This window comes from Chelonoidis abingdonii, chromosome 7 (assembly GCF_003597395.2).
Source record: "Chelonoidis abingdonii isolate Lonesome George chromosome 7, CheloAbing_2.0, whole genome shotgun sequence".
Classification (NCBI taxonomy): Eukaryota; Metazoa; Chordata; order Testudines; family Testudinidae; genus Chelonoidis; species Chelonoidis abingdonii.
Genome location: NC_133775.1, coordinates 45,544,965 through 45,571,613, shown reverse-complemented (window position 1 = coordinate 45,571,613; position 26,649 = coordinate 45,544,965). Strand labels below are relative to the sequence as shown.

Genomic DNA, 26,649 nt, shown 5'->3' with positions numbered 1-26,649 from the left:
AAGGATAAGGGACATCACCCTGACAGAAGAGCACCCTCATATTAGTCAGTCAGCAACAGCTCTAATCTGTTACTCTCTGGCAGAAGCTACAATCCTTGACGCATTGAATGTCTGGACTCAGTCTGGCCTTCGAACACTGTTTCAGTGGTCTAAAGAGAGGATGACAGGTCTAGGGCAGCCTCCACTTCTCCATACTCTTGCCAAGGTATACACATCAAAGGTCTTGAACACATGGATCTGCTAAATTTGTAAAAAAATGGTGTCGCTCTTGAACTGGGCTTGTCTGCCATAAGCAGATTCATCAGGCACCGGATTAGACCTCTTATGCATATACCATGATCCAGTTTGGATTAATGGTTGTCAATCAATCATTTGTCAAAGACGCTTTATTTGGTTTATGTTTACATATAGTAACAATTCCATAGCAGCACAAGCATTATATAACTTTGACTTCAATAGGAAAACCCAATAATATGTATGTAGCTGCATCCAGATGCACCATTCTTTAATTAAAATGTAGCCACCAGTGTATGTTATAAGATGTGAAGCAATCAATAAAGCCCCATCCCTGATTTATACAATCTCCATATGTGTTTAAGTTAGGGTCTGAGTAGATCTGGTTTGGACCTAGAGGTGGGCCAGATTCCTACATAAGTGTAAATGGGAAACAACTACACATATTAACACAACATTTCACTTTACAGCAGGCTCTAACTCCAGGCTGAAGTTCAATGTTAAGACAAATCCTGACTCACCTAAAGGGTCATATTCATTTAGGCTCTAACTTTACTGAAGTCACTAGTGATGAAGTTGATATTCAGGTAAACTAATAATTTTTAAATTCCAGGTCATGACTATTGGGGGGCTCACTGCATATATAGCCTAATTTCAAGCCTGAATACAGCTTTCTCCCTCTGCTATATGTTTAAATGGGCTATCAAGCATTTGAAAATTAGGACAGTATACATCAAGTAAATTGTCTGGTCTGTCCAACCACAAGTTAAAATTCCTATTACATATTCTATTTGAAGACAAGTGTCTGGTAAAATAAAAAATATGGATTATTTACAAACATTTTTTCCCTCTGATTAAGTAAATGCTTCAGAATTAACATTAATTTAATTAACTTTTAACTTGTTTGGCTCAGCATCAAATGCTTTTCTCTTTCCCCCTAGTCTCGTTCCTGCAGGAGTACAGCCATAGAATACATGTACTCCACGCCGCATGGGAGGCAAGTTTGTAGAAATTTTGGTGGTGCCCAGAACCCGCCCCCCAACTCCACCCCCTCAAACTCCGCCTCCACCTGCCTAAGGCTCTGGGCGGAGTTTCAGGGGGAGGTCTGAGGTACAGGTCCTGGGCTGGGGATTAGGGTGCAGGAGGGGTGCAGGCTTTGGGAAGGAGTTTGGGTGCTGGGTGCAGGCTCCGGGCTGGGGCACAGGGTGGTGTGCAGGAGGGGGTGAAGGCTGCAGGCTTTGGGATGGAGTTTGGGTGCAGGCTCTGGGCTGGTGGTGCGATGGTAGGAAGGGGGGAAGGGTGCAGGCTCTGGGCTAGTGGTGGGGGTGTAGGAAGGGGCGAGGGGTGCAGGCTCTGGGAGGGAGTTTGGGTGCTGGGTGCAGGCTCTGGGCTAGGGCAGGGGGTGGAAGTGCAGGAAGGGGTGATGGGTGCAGGCTTTGGGACGGAGTTTGGGTGCAGGCTCGGCTGGGGATGGGGGTGTAGGAAGGGGGAGGTGGTGCACGCTGGGGCATAGGATCAGGCTGCAGGGGAATGAGGGTTGGGGCTGAGGGGTTCGTGATGCGGGGGGCTCATGATGCAGGGGGGCTCAGAGCTGGGGGAGAGGCTCAGGGTGCGGGGGGATGAGGGCTCTGGCTGGGGCAGAGGGTTAGGGTGCAGGGGGATGAAGGCTCTGGCTGAGGATGAGGATCAGGGTGCGGGGGCATGAGGGCTCTGGCTGGGGCTGAGGATCAGGGTGCGGGGCATGAGGGCTCTGGCTGGGGCTGGGGATTAGGGTGCGGGAGGATGAGGGCTCTGGCTGGGAATGAGGGGTTTGGGGCATTGGAGAGGCTCAGGGCTAGGGCAGGGTAAGGGCAGCCTGCCTTGCCATTAGCGGATGGCAGGTGCTAGGACCCTGGGGCAGCAGACAGAAGTTCTGTCGGGAGCCGATCTGCGAGCAGGCAAGGACGCGGCGGAGGGGGGACGCAGGAGGAGGGGTGGAAGGCGGAGGCCGGGACCCGCTCCAGGCAGGGACGCGGCGAGGCAGTAGGGGGAGACCTGTGGGGGCCGGGGCCAGGACCTGATCTAGGCAGGGCCGGGGGAGAGACCCAGCTCCAAATATTGCTGCAGCAGGGCACCCGGCCCTAAATACTCCTGGAGCCTGGGCACCTCGAGCCCATATAACCCGCAGATAGGGACTTTGTGAGGGCTAATGCTCCTACTTAGAGATTCCCACTCAGAAATCCACAGAGTGCTACTGCTCCAAAGTGCAACTGTTTTCCTGTTCCATCCCAGCTCTGAAAATCTATCAAGCCTGGACAGAATAGAGGAAATTCTGTATGTTTTGAGGAAGTAAGATGGAGGCTTTGGCTCTACATCCTCCTTCACATGGCTTCAGAGAACTTTGCAGGTTTCCAGCATTCCCACTTGTTTGCTCTAAACCTGCAGAGTAGACCACATAACAAGAAAGCAAAGGGAACTCTGATTCTCCAGCCACATACACTGCAAGTATTTGGGTTTTCTATGGGTGGACTATGGAAAGGCTTGCAAGGTGAAATCTACTAGATCCAATCCAGAGTATTTAACAGCAGCAATAGCCCCTTCACAGAAGCTGTGTGAGATGCCCCTGCTATTGGCCCTGTCCAGCATTCTATGTCAATCTATCCAACCACATCAGAGATGTAAATGCAACCCCCTCAGGCCTTTCTGCCAAGATTCCCCTTGCACAGCTCTAATGCAGGGTTTAAGTGGCATGGATGGCTAGTGCAAAACACACCATATGACAGGTGAATTTCACCCTCACTGGACATAGAATGAAATGTTTCTTTGGCAGGAGGAAGGAGGATTTGGACAATGGAAAAATGAGAGGCAGAGTTACAAAGCAATCCAAATTTTTCTAAAGCGCTTGTAATGTCCCATTTGTTGTCACAGAATAGACAGAACTTTTTTTAGGTAAATAAACTTTACAGCCCATTCAACTACTTTGAATATAAATCAGCACTATGGGATTGTTTGAGTCATATCGAAAGAATCTACTGATCCAGACTTATTTTTGTGGAGTTTACGTGAAAATGATGTAGCAACAGTAACAAGGAGCAGAGAAGAGAAAGTAAAATAAGATGAACAAATCTGCCTGTCCTACCAATTTGTAGCAATAGCCATGATGTTTCAACAAGTAGAAAATTAATATCACTCAGTAAGACGAAACCTTCAGTTTTTCCTTTACTGTTCTTCAGCATTCTATCAAAATTTATTACTTAGAATATAATTTATTCAACAAATAAATGTCCCTATGCTTCTCATGGTAATTGTAGTTTGTAAAAAAACTAATTAGTTAATATATTGCAGTGAGGCTTTCCCCCATCTTTATTCATGCTTTGGATCTCAGCAGCACATTTGACATTACAGATCTCCAAACTGTTATTCTATATGTAGGATCAAGAATGTAATTGATATACTTCTGCTTCAACTGAATACTCTTTCCTTTTATTCCAAAAAATTGCCTTGGTCTGCTCAATGACACGAGACTTCTGCATCTGGCTAATCTGAAATAAAGAGCAGTTTATTTTCCATGCAAAAATAATATGCACTATTTATATTTTTTTAATAAGTTTTCATGAATCTATGTTTATGCAGTCTAAAGACATATAGAAATGTAAATACATTCAGCTTCCACTTCACCTATCCAAATTCTTATTTTAAACTGAAACTATGGTAGGAAGTGGAATGTCAGTTACTGAGAGTCAAATTCTGTTGCAGAGCTGTGTAACTCCAGTTAACTGGAATCACTCCAATCTTCCCCTGATGTAGCTGAAATTAAGATCTGCTTAACAGAAAATGGGGTTCAGCAGAATTTCTTGTGTTTACGACACTGAAAGTCCAACCTGAAACCCAACTAAAAATTGACTAGTTGACTAGTTACTGGTCATCTGACAAAATCCAATAAATCATGGGGGGGTTACATTTTTTCCCATAAAGATGACAATCCATCAGTAACTGTGAAAAAGTTAAGAGATCTAGGGAGCTTTTTTTGATACAATGCTGCCTTTATGCAATTTGCTTGACAATCATTCACTACAGAGTATTATATTGTATTTTAAAACAGACAGAACAGCTAAAAAGGGAAGTGTTTGTGAGATAACTTGTGCCATCTGAATTTGCAAAGACTAGATCAAGCAGGTACAAAGTTCATTTATGAAAGATCAGTTCAGGGAAACATGAACTACCAGTCCCTTCATGGGCCCCAATTCTCCTCTCACTTAAACTAGTTTTAAAATAGTTTATCTCCAGTAATTTCAAAAGAGTTACTCTCCATTTGAGTTTCTGGACCAAACCTTTAATCTTATATTTTTGTGAATGAGCTTTGGATGACCATTTGGGTAAAATCTGTACCTTGATCATTAGAATTGGAAGATTTATTTCGTTTTTTTCATTGTTAAAATACAAAATGTAACAGTGAATTTCCTATGAGAACTGTGAAGGCAGCAGCAACTATCATACAAGACAAAGGAGTTTTCTAGCTCTTACACCGGGGTTTGCTTATTCAATATCACACAACTGCTTATTTAAAAGGATGATAGTCATCAGCAGCAGTAGGCTGAGAAATTCCTGCTGTAAGCGCAAACTTTGTTTTTCAAATAACATTTCAGTTTATTCACAGAGGGAAGTGGCTTTTTTACCTTTTGTGTTCACCTCAACAAAATGAAATTTTGAATATTTTTTCCTTTATTCTGAATAAGTAATACTGTTTCTTTCATTACATTTTGGAATGCTTCACAGCGACGTTTTTGGCCCTACTACTTTCTTGGTACCACTAACGTAATGAAGAGTCCTGGAGTCTCAGTAGAGTCCAAATAAAGCTTTTATCAGTTCAGTTTACAATTATTCTTTTCAGTCAAGGAATCTCTCACACATTTATGAGCAGCTAATTAGGAAAACTGCTGACCCTTGCCCATGTTTTGATCACATCGCACATTTTTTTTTTATCTTTAAGGCTTCCTAATTGTTATTTGTAAGCTACAATACATCCAGAACCCATGAGTCTACATTTCAATTTATTCTAAGTAGAATACAATGCATCAGGCCAGAATTGAGAAAACAAGTGGGAGGGGAAAAAACAGCGAGAATTCTTTATTTACTACACATACTAGTTCAGTTGTATTTCCTATACTGGTTTTTACTACAAGCATGGACAACATTTAGATGATGTGAATATTTATGGGACTTGATTCTCCAGGGTGCAGAGCACTCAGTCCCTGATCCAAAGCACAGCACTTAAGCACTTTTAGCATGTGAGTAGTCCCACTAACTTCAAGTGAGACCACTCATGATTAAAGTTAAGCACATGCTTAAATGCTTGGCTGGATCATGGCCACAATGCTCAGCACCTTTCAGAATTAAGCCCCCTAGCATCAGAAGGCTTCATCAGCTGTCACATGATCATTTTCTTCTAGCAGTTAACTATGAAGTGACAGACAAAGCACACTGAATTCAGCTGAGGAATAAGCAGCAGCCAATGAATTGCCAAGGAACTAAAATTCTGTTTACATGAAAGTGTTCTTGAGGGAGAAGAAATCCTGAAAATATACCCCCAGCAAAACTGCCTCTATACAAGAGTATTTTTCAGAGTTTCCCACAAGCTGCCATGATATCTTTAATTACTATTCTCAACTCTAAATGCTAGGAACAATACAGCCTGATATGGATCATCACAACTATACTACTTAATCACTTTCTTTGTTCCCATTAAGTGAGAGACATCTATTAGTTTAGGAACAAAATGTGATCTGCCATAAAATGGCTATGAATCACTGCATACTAGCCTCTGAATACAAAGTTTTAAAGAAGGAAAAATAGTTAATCTTTATACAGGATGCACAGTATTTTGTACTTCACTATTTACTCCTGAGGGCATTTTGTACCAAAAATTAAAAATTCTATGCACAATATTTTAAAATTCTGTAAAATTCTGCAAATGTTATTCATCAAATAAACGTGGAGGCTTCAGCAGGGCACTGGGGAGCACAGAGATGGGAGATCACTGTACAGCTCCTCCCAGGGACACGGACTCAGCAGTGAGGCTGCACCCAACCCTGATATAGTGCAAGGAGCAGGCCTGCAGGGGAATCTGGATGCACGGGAGCTTGTTGGGGATTCTGGGTAAAACAGTAATGGGACGCTGCCAGATGAAGGTGGTTGGGACTCAGCGGGGTGGGGGGCAGTGTCTGGATGTGGAGCGGAATAGAGCTTGGCAGAGGAGTCTGGTGTGGGGGATCAGTGATGGGTCCAGATGCTGAGGAGTGGGGCCCAGTGGGGTGAGGAGCCAGGTGCAGCTGGTTGGGGCTCAGTGGGGTGGGGATCCGAGTGGCTTGTCAAAGTAGTCCTGATGCAGGGGGAGTGGGACTCATCAGCGAGGTTCTGAGTGCGGGGGTGGGGCGCGAGGCTCGACGGGAAGGTCTGGGTCTGACGGGGTCTGGAGGCACAGGTGTTGGGCAGATGGGGAAGTAGCTCCTTGTACAGGTTTCCCTCCCTCTGCAGTTAAGGAGTAATGAGCACAGGAAGTGGGGTGTGGGGAGTTTGCAAAGCTTCCTGTGCTCTGGGGGTGGGTCAGACCCAGCCATGAATGCTGTGCAGGAGAAAAGAAGTCCCATCCTCCTCAGCCCAGCCAGGACTAGCAGCTGTGCCCAGCTCAGGGTAGGAGCCACCAGCTGGGTCTTCCCCATTCCCACTTCCTTCCCGACAGTGATTTACCTCTCTGCCAGCTGCCCTGGGCACGCAAAACATACTGCTGGGGAGGGTTGCATGACTGCTCTTCTGGCTTCCTGAAGAAATCTGCGGGGTGACATACATTCTGTGCATGCGCAGTGGTGCAGAATTCCCCCAGGAGTAACTATTACAGAACCATTTCATAAACTGGCTTATAAACCTCATTTACTCATATTATTGATTACAAAGACAAGTAAATTGATATATTTTTGTATGAAGGGAGGAAAAACCAAACAGTGACAATATAATAAAAAAAACACAAAGATAATTATAAAATAAACCATAGTCACTATAACATAAAACAGTATTTTACACTCTTCTTTGTTTTATGCTGTAAGAAAACTCAAAAAAAACAATGTGAAGACAAACAGCCATAGGGAGCAAAGGAAAGAGGACAAAGACCACACAGTATGTCAGACTGAGTACACTGCAGTGGCCAGAGCCAGATTAGGTCACAGGCACTACAGGCCCATTCTAGGGCCCCAGATCAAGAGGCAGATGAGATCAGTAATTCAGTATTCATTTTAAAAACATCAAGTCTGTAGCCCTCACGGATGCATAAAAAAGCTTGAAAATGTGAAACAAGTATAACTGATCCCTGTCAGAGTCTGCTCACAGTCTGAAATAATATCTCCAAGAGATGGGAACTGCTCCATTCTTCTTAACTCTAAACTTGGAAGGAAGGGCAGGCCCATGGAATTAGGTGGCTGGCGGTGCTACAGCCACGCTGTCTCGCTGGAGCCAGCCACACCGCCCTGCTGGAGTCAGCCACGCTGTCTTCATCACGCAGCACAGAGGACCGGGTCAAGCTCGCAGCCCCGCCGCCCAGAGCATTGCACCGGCAGTGGAGCAAGCTGAGGCTGCGGGGAAGGGGTAACAGCAGGGGAGGGGCCAGGGGCTAGCCTCTCAGGCCAGGAGCTATGGGGCCAGGCAGGAGGGTCTTGTGGGCCGGATGTGGCCCATGGGCCGTAGTTTGCCCACCTCTGTTCTAGTCTGAAGAGTGGTAGTAACAGACAAACCAGATATGCATCATATCAACATTCTTTAGCATTTGTGAATTCCTCCTCTGGAAGTAGATTAGAGAAGGAGGTATTTAAAATGTTACTGTTTCCTTTCCTCCTTTTGGCGGAGTATGTTCCTGTGCTTTATAATAGATTTATACTCAGTTTCCGCATTCCAGTTTTAATTCTCTATATCACAGCAAAGTAATTTTGGTATTCAAGTACATCACACAGAGCAGGCCTATACCATCCACATGTCGTACATTGTAAAAAGAAAAACAAATAAACACAAACATCACTGCCCTTTTTCAAAGGCAAAATTCTGATGCTATATCTAATAGCACTGGGGTTTTGCAAAATATGGGTTAGTTTTAACAGATTCAACCAGTAGAACAAACAGAGTAAACAAAAGCTCTTGGTTTGTGTAATGTCTAGGGTCAGATGCAAAACTCATTTAGAATTCTGAGTCCATTAGAATGAAAGCAGGATCAGAACTGTTAATCATCCTTCATGTCTAGTACCAGTCGCCCCTGAACTGAATTGCAGAACAATGAATCAAACTACGATAGTTAACATTTACTGACAGTTATTTTCTATTTTGAACGTCAGGGAAAACTACTGTATCACAGCTACCACTATGTGGTAACTCAACCTATTGCCTGACTTTCTCCTGGTTATTATCTTTAGTGAAACACCCTAATTATGATGATCAGTGCAGACTGCCTTATCTAAGGAAAGTTTATAAGAATGTAATCTAAATAACAGAGAACTGCCTTTCGGCGGGGGGGCCTTCAGTGCTGCTGAAGACCCGGAGCAACTGAAGGGCCCCCCGCCGCCAAATTGGTGCCGAAGACCTGGACCACCGCCGGGTGAGTACAAGCACCGCAGCTCCCCAGGTTTACCCCAGGCCCCCTGAATCCTCTGGATGGCCCTGTCTCTAAGTGGTCTCGGTGCCACTAGATGGGACAGAACATCATACCCAGAAGGTGTGTGGGTTACATTGACACCATACCTAAAATCTGTGTCAGGCTCTTTCACAATGCTTCAGCTTTATTTCTTCATAATAAAACAATTCAATGCAAGTTTCACATATAAACCCCATCTTTTCCCCGAACGAGGATTTTCTGAAGGGGGCTATATCCCTGAAGCCCTTCCTTTTAGTTTTTTGTTTAAAATTTCCCAGGAATTTATAAATCTTTATTTTAAAAAATTAAAAATGGGTGAAAACTAAAAACCAAAGACAAAAGGGCAGAGGGCAATGAGATTGGGGTATCCTGTACTCACAGGAGGTAGTGGGCAGAGGAGCAAGAGGATCCTTCTGCTTCCTGCAGGCCTGTCACTGCAGTGGTTGGGTGGTCTCTGCTGCTGCAACCCTGCCCACTTCGCTACCCCACTGTGCAGGGAAAACAGGTGGGGCCACTCTGATGGTCCAGGGTCAGGAGGCAGTTCTGCCCAGCAGAGAAAACAAACAGGGTCTATTGCCTGGTTTCCCACCCATCTCACTCCCCCACTGTGGAGTGGGTAAGCAAGACAAACAGGGAGGCACGTGATAGGGAAGCAAGATGGGCAGGGACCCCCTCAGCTCCTAGGACCTGGCTCCCTGCCCCTGTTGCTCCCCACAGTGCAGCAGCAGCCGCCTACCAGTCGTTACCCTCCCCTGTGCAGCGGGGACTCTGCACGGAGGTAGCTGGGTTGGGGAGTTCCAGCACTTGTAAAATCCAGGTAAAAATTTAGTAACCTGAATATTTTTTTCAAAACCCAGGAATTTTTCACGAAAGTTGGGTAGAAAACAAAAACAACAGCTTTTCCCTCTTGCCCACAGGTTCACACTTATCCGCTGCTTTCGTGCCTTCGACAGGAGCCAAACCACTTTCTGTAGTTCTCCACCCCAACTGAGCCACTTGCTGACTTTTATCACCACCTAAGAAATCTGAGCTAATCTGTCATAGGTGAGGCCAGGGCCAGCTTCCCTTAAAGGGCCAGGCACCCTGTAAAAATATCCATTCCAGCAGGGACCATCTTTTGTTCTGTGTTTGTACAGTATCTAGCACAGTGGGGTACTCATTCATAACTAGGGCTCCTAGGCATTACAAAATAATAGTAATATCACAGATAAGGAAACTGTGGCACAGAAAAATTAAGTACCTTACTCAACTCAGTGGCAGAGACAAGAATAAAATCCATACCACCTGACTCCCACTGCTTGAGTCCAAGTACAAGACTATCTTGCCTCCCTAAGAACACCTATCACTTCAAGCTTAGTGAAACTCACTTGAAGCTTCCACGAGCATAATATACAGATATACATACCAACACCTTTTCAAAGTTCTTCTTATCTACAGCATCTAGGAGGCCTCAGCTGGGAAGAAAGTCCCAATGAGGTAGGCAGTATGCAAACTCATAGTAAGATAGAGTCCCTCCCACTCAAAGAGCTTACTAAAATCCTAATATAGAGTTAACTTCAGAATCTTTGCCTTTTCATTCCATTCCAAAATTCTCTATTTCAAATGTCAATGCAAAGGGGCAAAAGTTTATAGCCAATAATTTAGTGTTAGAGAAGTTGTTTACTTAAAGTGTGCAGACCTAAGCTTCTATCAATAAACAACATTATTTTCACTGGAGAATCCTGACTCTTCGTATCAAGGGGTTATCACAAGACAAGGTCTCCTATGCAAAAACAGACTATTTTATACATTGATCTTCAAGTGGAAGTATGCACAAGTTGCTCTTAATATACAAAAGTTCTTTAAGCAGTAACAGCACTAATTTGCTTTGAAAAAACAATTTTAGTTATTTAAAAAAGAACAACACCCTCCAGTACTTTGTACTGGCAAAATAGCTTGTACAGTAGTCTCTTTTGTGAATTTTGGAATGCAAAAGCATAATTTTATTTATTTATTGAATTTATATATAGAACTACCTATCCCAAAAAAATTGTGTGATAGGCACACTTAGGGCATCACCAGGCAATATCACAGCCGGGAAAGAAACAAATTAAAAAAATACACTTCTGTGATTCAGAGAAGAAACACGGCATTCCACTCTCTTCAACGTGTGGGGAGACAGAGAGAGACTTACGACTGCAGACAGGATTTGTAAACCTTAAAATCAACATAAATTGTTATAGTAAAAAACATTTTAAGTCTGTACCAAAAGTGAAAGAGAAGACTTTAAAATTACATTTGAACAGCGAATGTACTGAACTATCAGTGTAACAACTCTCTTCTAAGAATGAAGTTCAACTTAGAGAAAGCTTTCTTTCTAAGATGGACTGTGCAGTGTGTGGGACGGCAGAAGTATGCTGACACTAGCTGAGGAAAATATGCTGTCAAACTCTTTAATGCTTCTGAACACAGAAGTTTAAAAGCTGGCAAATGAACAGAGCTACCTCAGATATCCAAGTACTAAAATGAGACAAATTCAACTTCAGAAAAAAAACAAGAAGTGCCATGTTTTATACAGTTTGATCCTACTTCTATAAAATTTGCTATCTTTGGCTCACACGTTTATATTAATATTAATATACTTAAATACATACTGGACATCCTATTAAAAATCTACAAAATAGTTCTTTTCATGGCAAATTAATATTTATGCTGTCTAACCCATCAGATTTTTTTCTTGTATTCCATTGCCTACAAACTGGTCACATATTTATAAATAGCATATAGCATGAGGCAAAAACTGATACAACCAGGTAATAGCAAATGTCTTCAAGGTAATAATTCATCTCCATCAACATCATGTCAAACAGCCTGCTCCCAACATTTGCTATGGCTGGTGCCTGTGAGGTACAGCTGGGCCTCCCACCCGAACCTACATCCCACAACTGCTGAGACAGAGAGTCAACCCTTCCCCAAAGACCTCTTCACCAAAGTTGAGACTGAGGGCTGGGTACGATAAATAACTTCTTTGGCCTATGTCTTCTCCCAGCTCCCGCACTCCCAACATGACACGCACATCCAAGAATCATCTTGGTTGTAGGGAGAGCACTGTAGAAAATAAGAGAGTACAGTAGCAATTTTCCATCCCCTCGATTACTCCTGATGAAGAACAGAGGGTGGGCCCTAAAGACTTCCTCCCTTCTCCAAACTACTGTCAAAGGGAAAGGAAAAGGTGAAAGGGGCCAAGCCACAAATCTGTGTCCTAAGAGGTAAATTGAAAAAAAAAATCAACTTATTATTATTATTTGTATTCCCATAGCACCCACAATGTGCTAGGTTCTGTCCCAACATATTGGAAGATTTAGTTCCTACCCTAAAAAACATTCAGACTAAATAAATGAAAATTCAGTAAAATAAATATTAACCCACTTAGATGTCACTGCAATTTTAAAAAAAATACTCATGAGATCATTATGATTTGTAACCTACTGACAGTGTTCTTGGTGGTGTACATGAGACAAATATTAAGACCACTTCTGGTCTGTACTCTTGAGATTGTTCAATATGGACATAATTCTTTGGTTTTAAACATTTTGCACAATCTCAGACACAATTCATCTGTTTTTGCCCTCAAAATGTTTGTGTAATACTTCACTAAACAAAGGATTTGTTAACTAGCCTCTTAATCAGTTAAGAACAACTGTAAAGGAAACAGGTTACAAGTAAATTCTTTTTTTTAAAAGTCACATTATGTTTGTAAAACTCAATAATGGAAATTAAAAGAAATCCTTAAGGGTAGTGGAACTAATCTTAGCTATGGTTATAATTACACTGTCAATAAATTACAGGTTAAGGCACCTTTACTTTCAACTATAGTAACTAATGACTCGTGTATCTCCTAGAATATTAAGTCCTGATATAAATATTCATAGTGATAGATCCACAGTTAAATAACCCTTCCTATCTGTTGTAACTGAAGTAAATTTTCAACATGCACTTACAGTTATGACAACATTGCAGAAACTACTGCATATTTTGGGTAAACATTTTTACAAATAATCACATTCAGCTTACTGCTTCTTCTGTAAGAAGTCCAAACATGCATACTTAACTCCATATACAAAAATGCTTTGTTGCCATTATGTATAGCACTCTGCTACCACAAGCAGCATCACAATATTGTATTCACAATACCACAAACATCAGACATTTTAATTAAGGACTAGCCATTAAAAATCTCAATTCCTCCATATTACTTAAAACTTTTTTTTTAAAAACCTAAAGACAAACTTCAAAAACTTGTAAAAGGGATACAAGTTTTAAAAAGCAAACTTGTCATACACTTAAATGCTGCTATCCAATTACAGTGCTTAAAGCAATAATCATAAAGATTACACAAGTCTAGAAGAGGGATGTAGCACATAATACAACTTTAGGCCTCTGTGCAACAGAACATTTTCTCCATCATCATATTGGGGCTAACTAAACCTTAATTTTTTTTTTTAATAAAACACTATGTATTTAATCTTTATTTGACACACCTATTATGTTTATATTAATAGCCATTTGGTTAAGTCTTATAATTATACATTCAAGTAATTACACTTCTAAGAAGGTGTTCAAATACATTTTTCAAAATTAACTTATTTCATATTAATTGATAGCAGAGGACAAGTGTGTGGCTGCTTTTTATTCACCTTTCTGCCACAGACAATTTTAAAAAATATAGACATCAGTACTTTTAAAGGTAAGCATCTCTTTAGTACCTTGCCACTTGAAAACCAGCAGTTAAAAATATCCATATTGCAGAATAACTGGGTATTCTACTGAAAGTTTCAAGTCTTTTGAAAAAACAAAATACAGATTGCTTGGTGCATTACATTGATCTAACTAGCTTTTTATCAGACTTCAGTCATGCTCTGAAAAGGAACTGACAGAGGCAAACGGTTATCTGATCAGTACGTGTTACACCCACAGAGTGTTTGTGGTTAATGAAGAGCTCTGTGCAACCGGAGGAAGACAACATACCAACAAACAGAGCGCACAAACCCCAATCCTGCAACCAGCTCCATGAACATAGACTCCAGTGCAGAACCCCACTGAAGCCAATGGGGATTTCCACCTGCATTTAACTGCTTGCAGGGTTGAGATCTCAGGCTATGTCTACACTTAAAACAATACAGTGGCACAGCTGTAGTGCTCAGTGTAGCCACTCACTACAGCAATGTAGTTAACCAACCTCCCTGAGAGGGGGTAGCTAGATCAACAGTATAGGAAGTATTCTTCCATCAACCTAGAGCCGTCTACAACAGGGGGCTAGGTCAGCTTATCTATGTCATTCAGAGGTGTAAATTTTTCATAGAATCATAGAAGATTAGGGTTGGAAGAGACCTCAGGAGGTCATCTAGTCCAATCCCCTGCTCAAAGCAGGACCAATCCCCAACTAAATCATCCCAGCCAGAGCTTTGTCACACCTCTGAGCCATGTATCTGGGTCGAATTAACTTTTTAGTGCAGAACTATACTATTAAAGCAACTTCTTCTAAAATTGCATACTCCAAGACCTATTTAGGTTTATAGAAGATTTTTGAATCGTTAAAACAGTAAAGGACTCTGGGCCCCTTCTACCATCTCAAACTTAGCATACAGGGTGAGAAAATCAGGGTGGAAATTGGTTTACTGTCACTTGAACAGAAAAGGGTCAACTTGAGTCACATTCTTCTCAAGGAGTGAGAGAAGAATGGTTTGAGGGGAGCATATCTACTAGAGATATATATGCTGGAGGTCAAGTTCAAGGAATTTATTTGCTATGCAACAGTTCAAAGCTTATCATGCTCATAGAAGTTGTGGCCTGCTGACTTCCCACTTTAAAATAGCATATTTTTATTGCCTATTATGCAACATTTCAGTAAAATTAATATAGTGGAAAATCTGTTTGTCTTTCATAATGAAATGATGTGGACAAATAGACAGCTTCAATTAAGCTATGAGCAAACCTCTACACTAAGGTATGACAATGAAAAGTGCTTCTGCAGCATATAATCTTCAAATGAAGGAAGGTCTCCAGGGAGAGAGAAAGTTTGTTTCAATGTAACAGCACAGCTATAACTAAATAACAGCCACGTGCAAGTTACCACTGTGAGGAAGTTTGCACTGGAATACTGCATGCCACTTCCACCAGATAGAAGATCAAAACACACCGGAATATAAGTTAAAAAAATAAAAGTCCGAAGACTGACACCATTACTTAGAATGAACATACCAGATTCTACAATATTAATGACAGGTTTCAAACTGTGCCTTGTTTCTACAAGTGATAACTGAAAGTAGAATGCCAGCTAAAAAATGTTACTTCTACTGCCATATACTTTTTTTTAAAATGTGCCAAATAAATTAAGTTATGACATGCTGACAGAAATAATCAATCTTGGCATTTTCTTAGAAATAAAGTAAATATGTCTATTCTATTTACTGCAGAACCATGTTCACTCTGCACTTCAAACATTCAAGCAACAACTTCATTGCTGCTAGACTGTGCTAGCACTGTTCTCCTGGCCCATGCAGAAAACCATGCTGCACATAAGCTAGTCTAATTTTTATGAACTCTGTCTTAACATGTATCTTGGGGGGAGGGGAAATGTCTGTCCACAGTGATCAGCTAACACATGCTAATTGAGCTACCCCTAGTTCAGAGGTGGGCAAACTACAGCCCGCGAGCCACATCTGGCCCACGAGACCGTCCTGCTGGCCCTTGAGCTCCCAGCCGAGGAGGCTAGCCCCTATCCCCTCCTCTGCTGTTCCCCCTCCTCCACAGTTATGCCATCGCACAGGCAGTGCTGTGGGCAGCGGGGCTGCGTGCTCCTGCAGGGCAGTGCGGCAGTGTGTCTGGCTCTGGCTAGGCGTCATGGTAGCCAGACATGCTGCTCTGAGTGGCATGGTAAGGGGACCACGGGGTTGGATAAGGGGCAAGGGGTTCCAGGGGACAAGGAGCAGGGGGTGGTTGGATAGGGTGGAGGTTCGGGGAGGCAGTCAAGGGATGGGGAGGGTTGGATAAGCATGGGAGACCCAAGGGGCCTGTCAGGGGGCAAGGGTGTGGATAGGGAGTGGGGGAGGGGGGATAGGAGTGGGTTAGGGAGCTGCCATTTGTTGTCCTTGTGAAAAGTCTACCCAAATATGGCCAAGTCCTTCGCCTTTGAAAATTAGTAATTTGCACATGCTTAGCTGAGATGTCTTCAATTTTAGCAGCTAAATTCCCCAAAGATTCACACTTCCATGCTCCAGCATGGTACCGATAAGCTAATTTTCCAGATGGAGAAACTGAGGCAGAGCAAGCGGCAGTGACTTGGCCAAGGTCTCTCACTGAATTATCAGCAGAGCTACAAAGAGAAGCTAGGACCCTTGACTACCAGGACTCTAGTCTAACCGTCAGACCCTTCCTTCTGTCGTCTGCAACAGCTCTAATATAATAAGAGGATAGTTAGGAGCGATTTACAGACTTTACCCTGTGGATTGAGCTACTTAATAATTTATCCAGATTGAGATCTCAAATTCAACAAGTGTATTTTACGGAATTGCCGGCATCCGTATATTATATACTGTAAAGTCCTTTATCACTTTTCTTAGTTATTGGGCAAGAGCAAGAGTGTTAGCCCTGCTGAAAGTGTAACATTCAATATACTCCAACTTGGCTAAGGCCTTTTTTCTGTGTCTGTATTCTTACATCATCAGTAAATACATTGTCCCCCTAATAAAATAAATACTAGAAGTATTTCCTGACAATGAAATGATGAAGGTTGAAATAGAGGTCCATAGTAAATCAAATACTGTTATTTTGAGTTTCTCAATTGTACAGCAGACCTCAAAGTTTCGAACACCTCAAGAATGGAAGTTGTCAGTAACTCTTAACAAAACATTGTGATGGTTCTTTCAAAAGTTTACAACTGACATTGACTTAATTCAGCTTTGAAATTTTACTGTGCAAAAGAAAAATGCTGCTTTCCCTTTATTTTTTACATTTAAAAGTATTGTATTGTATATGCTTTTGGGGGGAGTTTGGGTGAGGGGTGTGCATCTCTGCTGCTGCCTGATTACGTACTACCGGTTCCAAATGAGGTGTGCGGTTGACTGGTCAGTTCGTAATTCTGAGGTTCTACTGTATTCAGTGAATTAAGTTTTCAGTTAATTAAAATAGCATGCATTTGGATTTTATTTATTTATTGGATTTTACTCTTGGCTACAGAAGCAATAATTTTAATCATTCAACTACTCCTCAAAGCCAACCTCACAGCTTTTTTAAATCCCAAGATACTTTTTGTGTATTTGCTCAGCTATGATTGAAAAAACCACTTTCAAGGTTGTCAGGCCTGTTTTCAAAAAAGATATGTTATATTTTAGGGGTTATTTAAAAATGTTCAGCTGTCAAAAATCATCTTTGGAAAGTGCTAATTTTAAGTGCGAATTACGGTGTGTCACATCATAAACAAACTTGTACAGGTGTGCAGCATCCCATCTAAAAATACTAGCTTGTTTATAGTCAGACACAGCAGGGCTGTGTTAGTTTTTACTTGTTTGTTTGAACTGTAGCACAAATAACAAAGGGTAGTTAAACAAAATGCAGAAAAACCTAAAAAAGTGGAGCTCACTCTGAAACAAACTTGAAATGAAAACCTTAAAGATCTGTGGGTCACATTAAAGTCTTTCTCCCTCCTAACTCAACTTCTCGTGCTGCTCACTCATGCAGGGAGATCATAATTCTGTGCTTGTGATAGTTCCACAGCAATACTGATGACAGTGATGTCACAGATTCAACCCTGACTACACTGCAGGATCAAGTACAAGAAGCAGATGGGATGCGAGAGAGGAAGTCCCTATTTAAACTCAATTCTCTTTCATGGGAAAGAAAGGGGCATGACCAAAGAAACGGTGAATGGACCTTGTTTTGATATATGATATATTCAAAACATTATCATAGCATGAAAATCTGTTTAAAGGCAAGTCTTCCAATTCAGTGTAACTGTCAAATTTGTTAGCCTTATCATAAACTGACCTGGAAAGTTCCCTGTTTAGTAAAACAAACCTTTACTCAGTTTTTAAAGCTGTGTTGGAGAAATTACACGTTCATCTCATTACATGTACAATAATTCCTTAAATAAATTCAGTCATAATACTCAGATGTATTTATTTGACACACTATTATTGTACTCTCAGTGCCCCAGGCAAACACAATGACAGGTCCCTGTCCCGAGGCATTTTTGATCTAAATTAGACTTAATTCAAGAGACAATCTAATGTGATGCCCAGAGTATGGAAAGATGATAATTACAATATACAAGTGACACCCTAAGAATGGTGATGGGAACTGCACCTCAGCCACTAGACCTTTCACTTGCGACGTTTCAGAAGGCTCAATTCTCTCTCCAGTCCTATTCAAGATAAACATGCAGCCACCAGGCGAACTGGCAAGAAAACAGAGACTTGCATGCCAGCAATACATAGATGACACAGCTCTACCTGTACATCACCATATATGACCATAGCACTCAACATAAAACATCTCATAAAAGCACTGGACTCCGCTCATGGATTAAAAACAGCTGGCTGAAGTTCAGCCCATGCAAGACAGAGGTGGGCAGGGGAAAGCGCTCTGAAAAGTCTGCACCCAAGGTGCAGTCTTCTTTGGTGGAAGGTGCACACTTCATAATTCATCAGTTCAGATGGGAGTTTTCGGGTGGTTCCTGGATTGCTCACTGATGCTAAGCACTCACATAGCATCATCCACATGTGATGCTTTCCAACATCTGTAACTGTCTAGAAGACTCCATCCCATCATAGTGGATGGTGATCTGACCTCATTTATTCATATCTTTTTCATCTCCTATCTAGACTACAGCAATACAATATAGCTGGGCATGAAGCCTTCACCACATAGGAAATTCCAGCTCATGCAGAACACTGTAGCACATCCTCACCTCACCAGACAGGCTACTGTGAGCACAACAAACCTGTCCTCTGCTCTCTACAAAAGTTTCCCCATAAAATAGTGAGTTAAATTCAAAGTCTCTATCTTTCGCTTCCAGGCATCAAGGGCCTGGGCCAAGCATATCTAAAAGACCACCATAACAGGTACTTTGGACCATAACAAAACTTTGGACCATCCGGGTAAGCACATCTGTGCATGGTACCAAGCTTTCTTAGGGGCTGCTTTGAGACTATGAAATGAATTCCCTCATGAACAACGGACCATTACACCTACCAAACCCTACCAAAAAGCCCCACTACATTGGACACACAATTCTCCCCCTGGGGACAGGATGAGAGGGAGACTGAACCACACAGATGTTAATCATGTTGCTTAATGCACCACTTGTCAAATGCTCATATTCTATGGTTATGAGAGTGATATATGAACCTACAGAAATCAAAATGCAGGTCTGTCTCATCTTACGCACATTTAACGTGCGATTTCAGCTTTACACAGTTGGCAAAAACAAAAAAAAAAGAGAAAAATAACAATTTAAATACTGTTTCTGTAGTGCGGGCAATTCCGCCTGCCATTCAACTCAATGTAATTTTGACTATACGCAGTTTTCACTTCACGTGCTAACCGCGGAACGCAACCCACGCGTAAGATGAGACTTGCCTGTATATACTCGGTAAGTACCCACCCAGTTGCTTCCTTTTAAAAAATACATGTTAATGTGTGAAGATTTTGGAGTGAGGACAGGAATAGGAGAATAACCAAAATATGTTTTAAGGAGTGCTTTGAGAACATGAGAAGTGCAAAACAGCCTGGCACACAGGGTCAGGTGTATACTCCATATATAAGGGGCTCATGAGAAAAGGCACAGTCTCTTGTAGCAGAAGACAATCAAAGGAGCGTTAAGATGAACTGAAATAACACATACAGTGAGAGCTGGGGAAGTGCCAAGAAACTAGTGTTGAGGTGTAAGCAGAAGCCAAGCCTTGTAGTCCTGAAGGTGAGTATAAGGAGTTTGAATGTGATGCAGAAGGGGAGTGAACACCAATGTAGGATTTGACCAGGCAGATATCACAGAACTGCGGGTGAGGCAAACATTTCTGGTAACAGCACACTGGACAGACTTGAAGGATATGACATGAGAATCATGGTCAGAAATGAAGATGCTGTAGTAATCAAAGAAAGAGATGAAAAGAGCATGGATCAAGGTTCTGGCAGTAAGAATAGGGAAGGGACAGATTTTAAAGATACCAGAGAGGAAGCACCAGATAGATTAATTGTTAGACTATATCTTGGGGAGAAAGAAACTGAATATGATATGAAAGTTGCAAGCCTCAGTGAAGGAGAAAATGAATTGAAATGTGGCTGGACATCCAAAAAAAGATGTCAGATAGACAGTCACAAAGCAAAGACAGACCATGGGAGACAGATCAAGTGTGGAGAGACAGATCAGGGTCTCATTATCATTCAGGATATGAGAATGGACAGAGGGTTACCAAGGAAGAGAGCATAGAGATAGAGGAGGAGAATGGGAGATGATCAGAAAGTTGCCTCTATTGCAATTGCTAAGAGGAGGAATTAAGAGAGCAAGGAAACCCAAACCCACAGAGAACCATAAAAGCACTGAGAGCAAGTTAAGGAGGGAGCGTAGCCAACAGTGTGAAGGAGGCTGATCAGTCAAGGAAGATAAAAATAAAGAAGTCACCCAAGAACTTGACCAGGAACAGGATATAATATCCTGCCTCAATGAAGGAAATTACATAAGAATGAAATGGGTAGAAACTACCATGCAGAGAGGATCCAGGAGAAAGTCAGCCTAGAGGAGCTGCAGCACTGGCAACAGACAATAAATTCAAAAAGCCTGGGTATGAATGAGAGGAAGAATATACGCTGGCAGTAGGAGAGGCTGGAAGGGTTAAGGAAAATTATTAGAATAGGGAATACAGTGGTGTGCTTGAAAGCAGAGGATGTGATGGAGAATAAGTGAACGAGGAAAAATATGGGAAGCAAGAAAAATCAATAGGAGATAAAGTCAAGGGGACACGATGATGTACTAGAAGATGTAAAACTAGTTATACGCCATAATTCTTGTTGAGTCCCTCATTAGAAATTCTAGTCAGCACTTTAACTTCAACCTGAGAAGTTGCATGTTTTCCTACTCGCAAATTGCAACCAAAAGACTTGCTCAGATAACTGACTAGAATTGTGATCTTGTTAGTACTCCTGCAGCACCATATCTCTTTCACCAGAGTGCTTATAGGAGTGTGAAACTAATTGCTAATACCAATTCAAGTCAGATCACAATGCCATTTGCACTATTCCAAAATTGCTACAGTAAAAGTTATTTTCTGCTATGTAGGGTATTTTTTTCCTCCTTCAACAATGATTGTTAAGAGAAAAGCTCCAAAGAGACAAACAGAGAAATCAATGTACTCGAGTCCCAGTTCTGAGACATACCACTAAAATTAAATGACTTATTAAATCTACATTTTATGGACTGAAAGATTATAGGAATTAAAATGGTATAAGTATGAAACACAAACCACCATATCAACAATAAAATGCTGCAAATGTTTGCCCTTCTATCATCAGAATATTAATAACTGAAAAAATGAATTAGAATAATAGCAATGAGCACTAACAGAATTCCAAACTATCAACACTTCAAAGCATGAGGTGACAAAAAAGAGGGTGTGTGGACTAAATAATCTAATAGGGCCTTTTCCATCCCTAGTTTCTATAAATAAATGCCAACAGTTGGAGTACATTACCTTCATTTTCAGAAGCCTGGCCTTTTACCTTGAGTACCAAATCAAATGTACTTTCTGGATTTTGCCTGGAAATAAAAAACAAGTCAATTGATTAGTTATACATATGTCACCAACCACACAGACTGATCTAGATTATCAAGCCTTCTCTACAATGCCCATAATGTTATATCCTTTCCACTCCATTTGACACAATAAAATTAGAGAGAGAATTTCAATTATTTGGATGTTTTGTAAGATTTCAGAAGTCATATTTTCCTTCACATCCTGTAATATATTCACACACTTTTCAAAAAAGAATAGGCAACAGAAGCAAGAATTGAGAATAATTAGATGATTCTTAAAACAATCAAAATTCTGTGATTACACTGATAAATCGTAGTCCTATATGTTTGAGAGCTCTTCAGTCCTTTCATTATGTTGTTACCCCATTTTAAATAGTCGTGTTGAAGTAAACACAATTTTAAACTTGCTGACAGTTTGCTTTACAAAACTGAACTTTACAGATGGAAAAAATGCTGCTAGTTTCTATATTATCTATCAGTTAGAAACCAGTATGTAGGTTGGGCCTCACTGATAGCCTTTTCCACTTTACCAGTTTGAACCACTTCTGTTTTTAAGGTATGAAGAGAGTGACCCAGGATTAGGTTTCCATCTTAATTCCTGCAAACTGAGCCATTGGCACATTTATCTTTTTAATATATTTGGTCACCAACTGAAACTTGACAGTCCCCTTCCATCTCCTTCAGAAGTTACTGCCACTGGGGTGTTTAAGAATTGAATCTTGTACACAACAATTCAACCACTGGGAATATTAATCCAGTAATTATGAATTACATTTGCATTTGTTGGCTGATAGCTCATTACCCAACCCTAGCCTAAATTTAAATAATTATTTGCACAGAACAACCACAAGTGAGTACCATTACTATACAACATTCTCTGTCTGTGAATAAACGCCTACATTTCAGTAATTTCTTGATTTATGATGTTAGGTTCAGAAGCAACCCTTAATTTATTTTTACCATTCTGAGTTATTTAAATTCTCATTCTGATGAGCAATCTGCCATTTATATTAAAAGCAAATATTATAACCTCCACCATATCAATTATTTATCTAAGTAACCACATAATATAGAAGTCAGCAGTTTTTCACAAGTAAGGAATTCAAGACCGGGCTTCAGGTTTCTAAAATGATGCATATAAAGCATAGCACAGACTGATAGTTCAATACACGTTTTTAAAAAAAAGTTTTAGAGGGATTTTGGACTAGAGCAGGGGCGGGTAAACTTTTTGCCTCCCCAAACAGCCAGGCATGGCCCAGCCCTGACTCCTATCCAACCCCCACCCCCGCTTCTCACTCACTGATGCCCCCTCCCCCGCCCCGACTCCAGTCCCATCCAACCCACCCTGTTCCCTGACAGCCCACCCGGGACTCTTGCCCCATCCACTCACACACCTCTCTCCCTGTCCCCTGACTTCCCACCACTCCCCCATCCAACTCTCCCTCTTCTTCCTGACTGCCCACCCCCAGGACCTCTGCCCCCATTCAACCCCTGTTCCCCACCCTCTGACCGCCCCACCTCCTAGCCACAACCTCAACTCCTGACCACCATCACCCCGAACTCCCCTGCCCCCTTACCGTGCTGCCTGGAGCACTGGTGGCGCTACAGCCGTGCTGAAGCCGTGCTGGAGCCAGCCATGCCACCGTGCAGCAGCCAGCCATGCCACCGTGCAGCACACACACTGGGTCAGGCCAGACTTTGCAGCTGCTCTGCCCCAGAAGCTCGCAGCCCCACCACCAAGAGCATTGCCCCAGCAGCGCAGTGAGCCGAGGCTGCAGGGGGCTAGCCTCCCGAGCCAGGAGCTCAGGGGCCGGGCAAGACGGTCCCGCAGGCCAGATGTGGCCCACGGGTCATAGTTTGCCCACCTCTGGACTAGAGGGAAACTTTCAGAGGTCACCAGTTACTTAATGTGTTTTCTATCATTTATTCTGTCACTAAGTATTAACAATATGCATTTATATTAAGACTGATATCAAATTTCTGAGAAACAATCACATATCTTTCCACATCATGTTCCTTCCCTGCATCACTTTTTAAAATATTCAATTGGAAAATCTTAAAGGAGGATCCTGAATGAGCTAGTTCTGCATTTTTTTTTAGTCTAAATTTTGCTCTCAGTTACACCAGTGTAAATCCAGACTACTTGAGATTTACAGGAGTGTAACAGAAAATGATCCATTGTTTCTCCCCTCAGCTAGCAAGATCAGAATGAATCTAATTAGAGTTGCAGTCATTTAAATGAGGGCAAAACTGAGCTGTAAGAACCCAGCCTGTAGTGAGAAGAGTGGAATCCCTCTACCATGAAAGGGTTAAATGAAATTTAAACCTAGGTGTGTGTTAGCTCTTTTGCCTCATTCCCCCCCTTCCTTAAAGAAGGAGTGGAAAATCAGAATGCTGGATTTAACACATTCATTTCCATTAAAAACGTGTCTCAAATACACGATTAGGACTTCAGAACTCAACTTCTTAACTGAATTTACAATCAATAAGACAGCGTGTGAAGATGTGTTTGTTCCCTCAGTACACCACCACAAAGTCTGCTTCTACAGAAAAGTTCTAGGTTTACTCTTCACCTCCCACATAGAAGGTGTTACTTATACTTAGATGTGTCAAGAAATATACCAATCTAGTGTGATATATGTCAGACTGGTTTTCATTTCTATTATAACTATTAAATAGCAGATTCACCATAAATATAGATTACTGTCAGTTTACAAAGTACAGATTTAACCTCTCATCAGTTACTGAATTAAAGAAGACAATGGGACTACTCACAATGGGCAAGTAGCTTCAAACCATCACAAAAAATTAACTTTACAAAAGTTACTTGTCAACACATCTGAGTTACGCTAAAATTCTCTCGAAGTAGAATTAATATCTTAACTTCCCGAAAAAACTTAATTTATTGAATAATCAAATAGAAAGATGATGTTAGATTCCTTATCAGAATGTTTATAAACAATCTCTGTTTTGATGTTACTAGTTTTACACTCTATTTTTGTAGCTGTTTCTCAAAACCAAGACTCATTCATCTGTAATTTTCACTAATATGACAGTAAAGTAAAATAGCTGGAATATTTAAAAACATCACCATTTATTGGCAACAGATACAATGAGACAATAAATAGGCAAAAAGTAAAGTGTAAAAGTTTGTTTGGTACTGTTTTTGTAATCCACCTAACACCCAAACAAGTCACTGTGGACATTCTTCTGAGAAGTTTGGTAGGTACCAAACCTTAGACTGGCACTGTCTTCTAGGAAGACTAGTTATGTGTATGCTCCCAGAGACAGAAACAATAGCCTGTCAATTCTTCCACTTGTGGGGCAGACTCCTTGACTGGGATGAAGATTATTATAAGGCCCTCTGTACCTTGATCTCATCCTCTGATGATGAAGGATTCAGCAAGTGGGGCTCACTTTATGGTGCACCTACAACAGTCTCTGATGACTGAAGGGGGGGTCATTTTGACAGAGACAGAGTGTGTGTTCTAGTCTCTCGCTGGGAATGGAGGACTCTACGGCAGAGAAGGGTTTCTCTGGGGGAGGGACAGGCGGGGGGTTGACAAGCTCTCCCTGTGGGGAGGGCTGCAGGATTCATGGCAGGGCGTCTCCACTCGGGGATGGAGAATTGCGTGGGAAGCCACCAGCTGTTGACTCTGAGGCTGCCAGTGTCACACCTGCGGGGAGGGGGATTTTGCCGCGTGGGCTCCCATGACAGCCCGGTGGAGTCCCGCTCCTGTCGTGCCCCGGGGCTCTGCTCAGCCGCCCCCTGTGCGTGCCCAGCGCAGAGCCAGGCCCCTGCCCCACACCCCGCCAGGCTGGGGGAGGCTTTGAGGCCTAGTCCCTCCTCCCCTCTCCCTCTAGCGCAGCCCCCCGAGCCGCCAGCACTCCCAAGCAGCCCCCGCGCCGCCAGCACTCACTTGATCCTGCTGTCCATGGTCACATCTCGGGTCGCGGGCGGCCGGTCCGCGCCCCCGCGGGGAAACACCTCGCCCGGCCGGCAGGGAAAGGAGGGACGCGCCGGCCCCGGGGGACGGGGAGGTTACAGCGGCTGCTGGCGGTGGCCCGTGGCTGCTCCGCTCCCCCGGCTCGGGCCGTGAGCGCGGCGGGGAGCGGCGGCACCGCCTCCTCCCAGCCTCAGTTCCTGTTGCCGCGGCGCCGGCACCTTCTGGGAAGCAGGAAGCTCGGCGGTGGCCGGAGCAGCTGCCGGTGTCAGTGTCACCTGCGCCGGGCCAGGGGGTGGCTGTAGGGGTGGCCCTGCCGCGGGGGACGGGCCTGAACTGAACTCTCGGGGGACACACGCGGGGTGTCGGCTGCCCGGTCCGTGCACAGCGCGGCGCTCCCCGCACCAGCCCCCGGGCCTGCTGCAGCAGCCTTTGCCCTGCGGGCCGGGCCGCCCCCAACCCAGCGCTGAATGCGCTCGGAGGCACAGGGCAGGGGCCTGGCTCCACTGCCTGACCCACGGGGCTGCTCCAAAAGCTCTGGCTACTTGTGACCCCCGGGGGGGTTGTACAGTCCCAGTCCAGCACAGCCCTGCACGTTTCCTCTAAACACCCCGAGAGGCGCCTGAACTTCTCCTTTCATTATAATTAACGCTTCCCCAGATTGGGAAAGGGAATAAACAACCCAAAACCGCCACTTTGCACTGTTCCTCCATCAGGCGTTTAATTTAGAAAGGCAGAGCTAAGGTTTGTTCGTTTTGTTTTCCACTTTATCTCCCCAAACCTTTCAGGCTGGGTTCTCAGGTTGTTACAGGTTTAAAGGAATGAAGTTCCAATTTACATACACATCCCAAATGAAGAGGGAAACGGAAGTAAGATGTTGGGTCAGATATTCAAAATATCTCATTACTAAAGCACATTGCAAAATCCTTCATTCCCCTAGAAAGGGGGACTTTTTCATTAATCCAGAGTGAAGCAGAGGTGGCTGCTCTACTGTTCCCCAACCAGAAAGCTGGCTCTCTATACCAAAGACATCCTTA

At 42.7% G+C, this 26,649-nt stretch overlaps 1 protein-coding gene across 2 annotated transcripts in view; it reads right to left on the bottom strand.

Annotated features, from left to right (window-relative positions):
• Positions 1–25,981, bottom strand: part of DENND1B (DENN domain containing 1B) — a 250,487-nt gene extending 224,506 nt beyond the window's left edge. For both annotated transcript variants that reach the window (XM_032770891.2, XM_032770892.2), the window contains exons 1-2: positions 25,589–25,981; positions 21,607–21,671 (exon numbers count right to left, since the gene is read on the bottom strand). In XM_032770891.2, coding sequence (XP_032626782.1) covers positions 21,607–21,671; positions 25,589–25,605 — 82 coding nt within the window. In that variant the 5' untranslated portion in view covers positions 25,606–25,981. The remainder of the gene's footprint in view (positions 1–21,606; positions 21,672–25,588) is intronic.
• Between the last annotated feature and the right edge of the window lie 668 nt (positions 25,982–26,649).